The 11,515-nt window shown below is 36.3% G+C and overlaps 1 protein-coding gene across 1 annotated transcript in view; it reads left to right on the top strand.

Moving 5' to 3' along the window:
* Positions 1-1,227: 1,227 nt before the first annotated feature.
* Positions 1,228-11,515, top strand: part of LOC121382760 (collagen alpha-1(I) chain-like) — a 118,559-nt gene continuing 108,271 nt past the window's right edge. Inside the window, exon 1 of the mRNA XM_041512339.1 lies at positions 1,228-1,721. Within this exon, the coding sequence (XP_041368273.1) occupies positions 1,571-1,721 (151 nt within the window). The 5' untranslated portion in view covers positions 1,228-1,570. The remainder of the gene's footprint in view (positions 1,722-11,515) is intronic.

Below are 11,515 nucleotides of genomic sequence, written 5' to 3'. Positions count from 1 at the left end.
AATAGCAGTATCTCAGAGCTGGGTTGAGTTCTGTGTTTAAAACATGTTTCTAAATAGCAGTATCTCTCAGAGCTGGGTTGAGTTCTGTGTTTAAAACATGTTTCTAAATAGCAGTATCTCTCAGAGCTGGGTTGAGTTCTGTGTTTAAAACATGTTTCTAAATAGTATCTCTCAGAGCTGGGTTGAGTTCTGAGTTTAAAACATGTTTCTAAATAGCAGTATCTCTCAGAGCTGGGTTGAGTTCTGTGTTTAAAACATGTTTCTAAATAGCAGTATCTCTCAGAGCTGGGTTGAGTTCTGAGTTTAAAACATGTTTCTAAATAGCAGTATCTCTCAGAGCTGGGTTGAGTTCTGTGTTTAAAACATGTTTCTAAATAGCAGTATCTCTCAGAGCTGGGTTGAGTTCTGTGTTTAAAACATGTTTCTAAATAGTGCTTAAGAAATTATTTCAGTTTTGACATTTCTGGTACAGGATTTAGCTCAGTTGGCAGAGCATTCATCTGAGGTGCTTGGGTCATAGTACTGAACATGCTTGGCAGACCCATTGTCGGTTTTTTCCTGTCCCAGCCAGTGCCCTACTACTGGAATATCAATTACATGGTGTGTGCTATCCTGTCTAAGGGAAGGTGCATATAAAAGATCGCTTGTTCCTAATGGAAAAATGTAGTGGGTTTCCTCTGAAGTCTGTGTGAGAATCATCAGGTGTTTGACATCCAGTGTTGCTAAACAAAATACACTTTTACTGTCTGGGGGTAATTACACTTTCTAACCAGTCCTCCATGTCTGGTTTATCAAAAACTGTAAGATAAGTATCACTTTTACCATATAGTTCTCAACTAATAAGACCTAACTAATTAGTATACTGGGTTGTTGTTACATATTTCTTACTGTTAACTCTGTTGATGTTTTGGGGGTTTGCATGATGAAAGGCCAACCAGCAAAATATGAATTTTTTTTCTTTAAAAAAAAAAAAAAAAAAAAAAAATTCTCAAATGAGTATACCTTTAAGAGAAACTATTTTGTCTAGAAAAAAAATTCAATAAATGTTTGTTTTTTATTCAAAGAACCCCATGCAAGGCTGTGACCAACCAGCAGAATATACAATTTTTGTGTGTAAATAAACCAATCCAACAGTGAGTATACCTTTAAGAGAAACCATTTTGTCCAGAAAAATTCAATAAATAGTTTTTTCAAAGAACCCCATGCAAGGCTGTGACCAACCAGCCAGCTAACCGACTCTGAAAGTTTTGGTGAGTTGCAAGGCCTGTGGCACTGGCACCACGTCAGCAGTCTTTTTTACCATTCCCATTCTCTTTGTGGGAAATCAGTTCTCTGTTTTGCAGCTCGTGATTCTGAGACGCGAGGGCAACAAGAGAGTGCTGGTAGGACTTTACAGTGCACACAGTATGTCCTTCTCATAGGATATAGTCAACAATTTGAAGAAAAACCTGGCTAGGAAAGAGAGAGCGAGGGAGAGCTAGAGAGAGAGAGAGAGAGAGGGAAGGAAGGAAGGAAGGAGTAGGTTTGAAAAGTTGTGTGTAGGAGGGATGCAGTTTTAATAATTGACATCATGCATGGAGAGACTTTAGGGAATCTTCACATCCTTGGCATGGGATTAAAGGCTTTGCGACAACGTCTGAATATTGTGATACTGTTTTCTCTGCTGCTTTTCTGGTCCACTGCGTCAGGTGCACAGAACAGCAATGTCAAACTTCCAAAAGGTAAGCTAGCCATTCCGTCTGTGGTTGAAAGACCTGTACTAATAAATTGTGTATTTATGTGATATTTCTCCCACCTTTCCTGTTTTGTTGCTTTATTGCTTTATTGTACAGGGATGCACAGGCTGAGATTGATGTTGCAAAATGCCCAAAGTTCTATGGAGATTCTTAGAATATGCTCTCCCAGAAGATTTTAAATACAATTTCAAGCATTCAACAAGTAAAAGTCATGTCATTTGATGTTGGTAAATACAACTTTTAAATGCATTTTTTATGATGCATACTTTTGGTATATATATATATATATATATGTATGTTTGAATATATAAACATCATGTCAAGTACCGAATTGTGGGATCAAAAGTATGATCCAATCAAATAATTTGTTACAATTACAATTGCAGATATCATGAATATTTTTTTTTTTTTTTATAGCCAATCATTTTGTAAAGTATTATTCTCAAGTTACTAGGTAGGACTTTGTATTTACACAAGAATTCTGCTGTATTAAATATCTAACCTTCCATAAATTGATTCAGTGAATAAAGAAATAATTTGTACTGTATCAGTCAGGATTAATCTTTAAAAAATTTTTTTAGTAGGAATTAGAAAATTATTAATACATTTTTAATTTTTTAAATATGTATTGAAAATCATCCCCAGTTAATTTTGCAAATTAAATGTTTTAAAATGAAGTTTCTTGCATTATTCAAGATTTTTTATTTATTTATTCAGCCGTGTAAGGGGACAGGCATAAGGTCAACTATGATCACTCTCAGGACAATTGTTTTGGCTTTAAACAAAGTAGGTATGTGCTATCCTGTCTGTTGGATGATGCATATAAAAGATCCCTTGATACTTGAAAAATGTATTGGGTTTCATCTCTAAGACTATATGTCGAAATTACCAAATGTTTAACATCCAATAGCCGATGATTAATAAATCAATGTGCTCTAGTGGTGCTGTTAAACAAAACTAACTTTAACTTTAGACAAAGTAAATATAACATAGTTTACCATAATTTCATATTATGGTGCTTTTTCTTACCGTGGTAAAAAAAACCCCATTTTTTCATAAATGGTAAACAAAATTAAATTCCATTGTTTTGTACAAACACAGTTAAATACATTAGTAATCTGTCAACAACAAAATTAAATTCCATTGTTTTGTACAAACACAGTTAAATACATTAGTAATCTGTCAACAACAAAATTAAATTCCATTGTTTTGTACAAACACAGTTAAATACATTAGTAATCTGTCAACAACAAAATTAAATTCCATTGTTTTGTACAAACACAGTTAAATACATTAGTAATCTGTCAACAACAAAATTAAATTCCATTGTTTTGTACAAACACAGTTAAATATATTAGTAATCTGTCAACAACAAAAATTTCAGTACCAATTAGTTGTACTGATGTTTTTGTTTTTATTTATCAGACAGACTTATTCATGACTATATACATTCATATTAATTATGGTCATACTATTTTTCTTTTTTCATTGCCATTTCTTTAGGTAAATGAATATTAGTAATATTTTGGGGCCAGACCTATTAAAGGTAAGGGGCTAATGTCTCCTTGCTCTGGTGTACCAGTTGATGCATTGTCATGTTCAGATGTAAGTAGGGATAACAAGCATAACAAGAATAGTGCATGAGAATATTCAGAAAAACCTTTTCAGCAAAAACAATGCTGTTTTGTGAATAATGTATTGAGGGTTGTAGTTAATATCACTGGAGGTGGAGTAACAAATCAGTGCATGTGAATATTTAGGAAATCCTGTTTTACAAAGAAGCAATATTTGTATTTTCTAAATATGAAGAGCTTGGACATAACCCAATGATAAAGAGCTTGACTAATGAATGATCAATCTAGTATTGAACTCCATCAGTTGGCCTGGGGCGGGATGTAGCCCAGTGGTAAAGTGCTTGACTAATGAATGATCAATCTAGTATCGAACTCCATCAGTTGGCCTGGGGCGGGATGTAGCCCAGTGGTAAAGTGCTTGACTAATGAATGATCAATCTAGTATCGAACTCCATCAGTGGGCCTGGGGCGGGACGTAGCCCAGTGGTAAAGCGCTCGCTCGATGCATGGTCGGTCTGGGATCAATCCCCATCGATGGGCCCACTGGGCTATTTCTCATTCCAGCCAGTGCACCATGACTGGTATATCAAAGGCCGTGGTATGTACTACCCTGTCTGTGGGATGGTGCATATAAAAGAACCCTTGCTGCTAATCAAAAAGAGTAGCCCATGAAATGGCGACAGCAGGTTTCTCTCTCAACATCTGTGTGATCCGTAACCATATGTCTGACACCATATAACCGTAAATAAAATATGTTGAGTGCATCGTTAAATAAAACATTTCTTTCTTTCTTTCCATCAGTGGGCCCATATTTGACTATTTATCATTCCAGCCAGTGCTCTAGCTTGGCTTGTTTTTGGTTAGTTAACTTTTTAATTAAAACAAATATATATATATCTTTTTCACTAATTACTATTCCAAAATTCTGTCCCATTTTCAATTCACAACCCCACCCCCCCCTCCTCGTCTCAGATCCAGTCACTTCCTAAGTCAGAGATTGTGCCCAGGAGAGACGTGCTTGAACCTTAATTGGATGTAGGCATGTTAATATTTTATTCAATCCAATCTAGCTTGGCCCATACTTACAAAATGTAAAAACTTTAGAGTCTAGACTAACATTACATACACCTTTTCACATTTTTTCTTTCTTTCTAATGTGATATGTGATTAAGATGCAAGCATGCTATGCTGGACAGACACCTCAATATGTTTTGTTTAAAATGTTTTGTTATTAAATGTTAAAATGTAAATCCTGTCAGTGACAGTAGGTTGCTTCCCTTATCTTGGATTGGAAGTTTGAGCTATTTTTTACAAGTACAATTTCATTCTTTTGTTGTTTTTCATTTGTCCTCAGATTTTAACAATATTCACACATAAATAGATAAATCTTTGGAATATTAAATATTCAGACACAGCAACTTTGCCTGTCTGTATTAGTGGAAATAAGTTACTAGTCCCTGACCAGTCCAACCGGAGGGGACTGTAGGTTTCATATCCGTCATTCTGTCTGTCTACGTCAGTCTGTCTGATCATCCATCCATCCATCCGTGAGATGTTTTTTATAGTTTTATTATGTACTGTTAAAGATCAAGTTTAAATCTCATGGCAATTTACCAACTTGTGACAGAGTTATTGCCTTTGAATTTAGGAGATTAAAAACAAATCCACTTTTTTTTTGCAATGCCTTGAGATATTGAGCTGAAAGTGTATAACTTTATCAGATCAGGTTTGACAGAGTTACGGCTCTAGATACGTTGGGCCCAGTAGGGAACATGTATTACTTTAGCAGGCCTCTCTGAATGCTTGTTAATACATGTATATGATTTTAATACTAAAACTATTAATGAACTATGAATTATTATTAACCAGTGACTTCTTATTTATTCAGTGTTGCATCTGTAGAATATAAGTTACAGTAATGTTTGCTCTGACAACTATACGTAGCTCCCTATTTTTTATTTTTGGTGGACTGTTCAAAATTATGCCTAATTTCTTTCACAAAATGGTGCACCCATTCGCTTTGGCTTAATCCTACGGGACTTTCCAAATTCCATAGCACCATACCACCCTCCGCCTGTTACCAGATTGCTGGTGCTCCCTTTCACCAGCCAGTGCAGGCGGTCCCCCCTCCAACCCACCTCTTTCCTGTCCTGGTACAGAGGAGCCGGCACCTGTGCTCAGGACCAGCGTGCCCCACAACAGCTTGTTCTGAATGTGTACATTAAACACTCTGACCTGACCTGACCTGCTCTGACAACTGTTAAGTTATTCTAAATTTAGGACTGATATTTGGCTGCCATTTGCAGGTTCCACATGTGTGTGCAATACACACGCATGTTACCGGGTACATCGTAAAGTGTATTCTGTCATATTGCCTTTAACTATTAGATCTTTAACATTTCAGTATGTAAGGATTGTCTGTTATTTCTTTTATGTTCATCAGGGTATGATTTTTATTTTTTTATGCCCAGATGAACGTAAAAGAAATAACAGACAATATTTATAATTAAATTTGAATCATACTTGCTAATAATAACACTAAACATTCATACTTTGTTTTGAATTATTTTTGGTCCATAAACAATAACGCTAAATAAGACAACTTGCCCATATAAAATGACGCCATCAGATATGACGTTCCCTGACGACATAATTTTTATGTTCATCGAGAAATGAACAAACACCTGTTGCTACTTGTGGACCAGTGGGATGATGTTATATTGTAATACAGGGCTTCTAAAATGTTTATAAAATCCACTAGCCATGGGATCAGTGATTTTTACTAGCCACCGTTAAACATTCACTAGCCCTTCTCTACTTTATTAATACAATTTTACTAAATAATAGTAATAATCAGATATGTCACCTAAAGAGGGAGATATAACTTAAAAACACTAACATTAGTGGGTTGGGATATTCATATTTACATAATGGACTTAACTGCAACATTTGACCAAAAAAAATTAACTAGCCATCAGGCATGGCAATAGTAGTTATTTACTAGCCCTACATTGAATATCACTAGCCATGGGAGTGGGGCTACCATAATCTAGAAGCCCCGTCGAGCATGGCAATAGTAGTTATTTACTAGCCCTACATTGAATATCACTAGCCATGGGAGTGGGGCTACCATAATCTAGAAACCCTGGTTGTAATAAATGGGAATTTTTAAAAATTATTATCATAGTAAACTATACATTTTATGGTTTACTAAGATAACTGTCTAGAAGATCATAATTGCATTAACAATCAACCCCTGCAATTGTCCATGGAGATTGCCATGGAGTTTTTAATTCACTACGACACTTTTTTTTTGCTGTGGACTATATTTGATTTTTTTTTCACAGCATGTGTTTTTGCTGTAGACATTTTCTTAATTGCAGGGATTAGATAATGCCCTATTTAATTGAAGTAAATGGTGTGTTACATATTTTTCCAGGCATATTGCAGTGTTCGACAATTGTTTAAGAATGTTACCAGCCATCACAGAAGCTTTGGCTATTGTCCAATGCATTATAGTAATACAGTAGATAATTTCCACTAGTCCAGACCAAATATTCACTAGCCGAGACTGAAGGCTATTGGATTTGTGAAACCGTGCATGTTGGAACTTTAAGGACTAGGTCATTCGTTCATTTCAGTTTATTTTCATGCTTGTGTCCTGTTGAAGTTCAAGCACTCTTTGCTGGAGACAGACCTCAATGTTTTGGGCTATATGTCCAGGGCAGTGGTTACTTAGCTGTTAGTTATTGGTGAGAGAGAAGTCAGTTTACTGGCCTTATATATAGGCCTACACTGAGCTATGTACCAGCTCTGGGATATGAACCCATCACCTACCAGTCTTAAATCTGATTTGGGGTGGGATTTAGCTCAGTCGGTTGAGTGCTCACTTGAGGTGCTTGAGTCACAGGATCGAACCACCTTGGTGGATCCATTCAGCTGATTGGGTTTTTTCTCATTCCAACCAGTGCACCACAACTGGACAAAGGCCGTGGTGTGTGTTTTCCTGTCTGTGGGAAAGTGCATATAAAAGCTCCCTTGCTGCATTAGGAAAAATGTAGCGGGTTTCTTCTGATGACTATAAGTCAGAATTACCAAATGTTTAACATCCAGTAGCCGATGTGCTCCAGTGGTGTTGTTAAACAAAATAAACAAAATAAAATCTGATTTGGCCAATGTACCATGGAGATTGTAATGCTGCAGTTAGAAAGAGTCAGACCTGTGTTACAGTAAATATAGCCATTTAAAAGAGCATTTATAAAATAGACTCTTTATGGCAGTTGTCCACTTTGATGCTCAAAGGTACATTGTCACAGTTGCAGGTTTCACATTCTGCTATTTTTATGTGCATTTATAACAAATTAATCTATCTCACATATATTATATGCATAATTAACCCAACAGTATGAAAATTGTTATATGTTACCACAAAATGTAAATGGTGGATGTCTCAAAAATTGTGGCCAAAAATATGAATCACGCAGAAAATCTTCATCACAGCGATTTCTCTTTTGTTATGGAGGTGTGATTCAAATTTCAAACTGTGATGTCATGCATTATCCTGTTGGTCACCCTTGTACTTTTAGCATTTTGCAATAATATACATTTTAAAATAGTTGTATATGAATTTATTTGGATTTAACTGTAGGTAGTAATTCAAGGTATAATCTTTAAATTTCACGAAAAAAACCTTACAGACTGCCCTTTTAATAAAAGTAACCAGAGAGTACTATATAGATATCTTGTTGGAATAAAAAGTTATATGGCCTTTTAACACAGATGGCTAATTATTAGTTTCAAGTTTATTTTATTTAATGAAACCACAAGAACACATTGATGTATTAATCATCGGCTACTGGATGTCAAACATTTGATAATGTTTTAACATAATCTTAAAAGAAATCTGGTATATTTGTGCATTATCAGCAAAAGAATCCTGTATAAGCACTTTTCCACAGACAGGACAGGAAATACCATGGCCGCCTTTGATATACCAGGCCTAGAGAACTATTTGAGATGGGGAAAAAATCCAAGCAAGGAATGGGTCCCCAAGAAGGTTTGATCCTATAACCCCAACCCCAGCAAAAACATGCCATGGATATTTTTTTAATATAGTCCACAGCTAAATAAGTGCTGTAAAGAATTAAAATCTCCACAGCAATGTTCATGGCATAGCGGGCGAGACGTAGACCAGTGGTACAGCGCTAGCTTGATGTGCAGTCAGTGTGGGATCGATTCCCGTCGGTGGGCCCATAAGGCTATTTCTCGTTCCAGCCAGTGCACCATGAGTGGTATATCAAAGGCTGTGGTATGTACTATGGGATGGTGCATATAAAAGATCCCATGCTGCTAATAAAAAAGTAGCCCATAAAGTGGAGACAGTGGGTTTCCTCTCACAATATCTGTGTGGTCCATAACTATATGTCTGATGCCATATAACCGTAAATAAAATGTGTTGAGTGCATCGTTAAATAAAACATTTCTTTCTTTCTTTATATGTCTGATGCAATATAACCATAAATATAATGTGTTGAGTGCATCGTTAAATAAAACAGTTCCTTCAGGGCAAAGCCGTTTGCCATGGACAATTGCAGGGGTTGGACGCAATCACCTCCGGCAAGTGCTCTATCAAGTGAGCTATAGATCCTACCACGGATGATTAATAGAGTAGCCATTTTGACTGGTTTCACTGTTGTTGCATTTTATGCATTTTAATATACAGTATTGTTTCATACATTTTGTATCTGCACACACACACATGTAGTAATTGTATAATTGAGACATGTTGTACCTGTTTACCTAGCACTTAATGGTCTGTGAGTCTTAAACCCCACAACTGGTAACTTCAGTGGCGTAAAATTGTATGTATCTGATAAGATCGGCTTCAGGTTTATTTTCATGTCAACCACACGTGACCCTGAGCACCTTACAAATGAAGCCTAAGCTACTCCATGTTCCACATGCATGCCTTGGGACTAGATCTCAAAGAATTCACAGACGTTTTTCTGTTTTAGTCGTTGAACTGTGATCCTAGAGGACTCAAAGGCAGAGATTAAAAAAAATTAAGGAAAAAAAAAAGACATAAAAAACATCCACCACTACCAGCTTTCTGTGATCTAGAACCCATTTACTGGGGATCCAATTCCAATTTCTTGGAATATTTCTTGCAACTTGAAGAACCCAGTACATTGAAACCGTTTCGCCATGTCTCAAGCACTCACTGAATGAAATATTGAAATTTATTACCTACATGTGATAAAATCCAGTGCCATATTTATTTTTTGGTCTTTTTAACAAGTGATTTGTCATAATTGTAGGTTTATAATTATTATGTAAATTTAAAGTTTGTTTTGTTTAACGACAGCACTAGAGCACATTGATTTAATAATCATCAGCTATTGGATGTCAAACATTTGGCAAATCTGACATACAGTCTTATATAGGAAACCCACTACATTTGTCCATTAGTAGCAAGGGATCTTTTATATGCACTATTCCACAGACAGGATAACACATACCACGGCCTTTGACATACCAGTCGTGGTGCACTGGCTAGAACGAGAAATAGCCCAGTGGGCCCACCTACAGGGATTGATCCTAGACTGACCGCACATCAAGCAAGCGCTTTACTACTGGGCTACATCCCGCCCCATAACTATTATAGGAATGAAATATACTATAATCCTTTTTAGTTTACACAGGTGTTGGAAAATGTCACAACATAATTTTCCTTTCAGTAGGGGCAGGCAGTGCCTAATGTTTGATTGGGGCCATAATCTTTGATTGGGGCCATAATCTTTCAGTGGGGCCATAATCTTTCAGTGGGAGCATAATCTTCAAAGTTCAGTGAAGTAGTGGGATAAGACAACTGTACCCTCCATATTGTGCCCTACTACCTTAGCCTACGCATTAATATCATTTATATGTACTTTCATGTCTGTGCGAAAATTATTTCAAAGACTTTTATTGATAACAGCAAAAAAAAATTAAATTCTATTTTATTTAATGGATTTCTTCTCTTATACAACCTAGATATAATTTCCATCTCTTTATGTTGTGTACACCAAGGTTACACTTTAAATTCTGGAAAAAATTAAAACATGCCGAGTCAGTCACAGACAGAAGATACTTAAACTGTGGCTTTAATCGACTGTAACAATCTATTACATGTACTTATCTGGGCTATCTGCTGGGTTATCATTTGTGTGGGCTGGCCACCTTAGAGCATGTTTTAACTTTCAGTTTCAGTTTCCACTGTGCTATAATTCGAGCTGGATTACTTTATATAATATATATGTAATTTCAGTTTTCAATGCAAATTCAAGTATGTTTCAAGGGGAAAGACTCCTCCCTTGATAAACAAAGTCCTTTTTTATCTCTTTAAGTTGTATTTTTCATGATATCTTAATACTTTGGAAATTACCTTGAACTCCTGCCAGATTTCTAGAAACTATCTTTATAACATACAAATTCATCTCAACTATCTAGAATCCTTGAAATAGTATTTGAATTTTGTAGGCAAAAGATATTGAGGGGAAAAATCAAACTACTACCAGTATGTATGATACAGATGAAAGTAAACTTTGTTTTTTTAATGTCACCTATAAAGCACATTGACTGATTCATCATCGACTATTGGATGTTAAACATTTGTGATTCTGACACAGTCTTCAGAGAAAACCTGCTACATTTTTCCATTAGCATCTTTTATATGCATTTTTCCAAAGGTGGGACAGCACATACCACATCCTTTAATATACCAGTTATGGGGCACTGGTTGGGATGAAAGAAAAAAAAACAATGAGAGAATAGGTCCACTGAGGGGATTTGATCCTTCGACCCAAGCACCTCACTCCACCGACTGAACTAGATCCCACCTTTAATGCAGAAGATCCATCTCAGTATCACCTGGACCTGGAGTTTGTGGAATCTTTGTGAGTTTAGAAAACACCCAGAAACAGACCTGTGAAATTTGTTGGCCTTTCACATGTACTGAGGGCGGGATGTAGCCCAGTGGTAAAGCGCTCGCTTGATGTGCAGTCGGTTTAGGATCGATCCCTGTTGGTGGCCCCATTGGGCTATTTCTCGTTCCAGCCAGTGCTCCACAACTGGTGTGACAAAGGTCATGGTATGTACTATTCTGTTTGTGGGATGGTGCATATAAAAGATCCCTTGCTGCTAATCGAAAAGAGCAGCCCATGAAAT

Source organism: Gigantopelta aegis, chromosome 10 (genome assembly GCF_016097555.1).
Source record: "Gigantopelta aegis isolate Gae_Host chromosome 10, Gae_host_genome, whole genome shotgun sequence".
NCBI classification, from domain to species: domain Eukaryota; kingdom Metazoa; phylum Mollusca; class Gastropoda; order Neomphalida; family Peltospiridae; genus Gigantopelta; species Gigantopelta aegis.
This window is presented reverse-complemented; position numbering and strand designations above follow the sequence as displayed.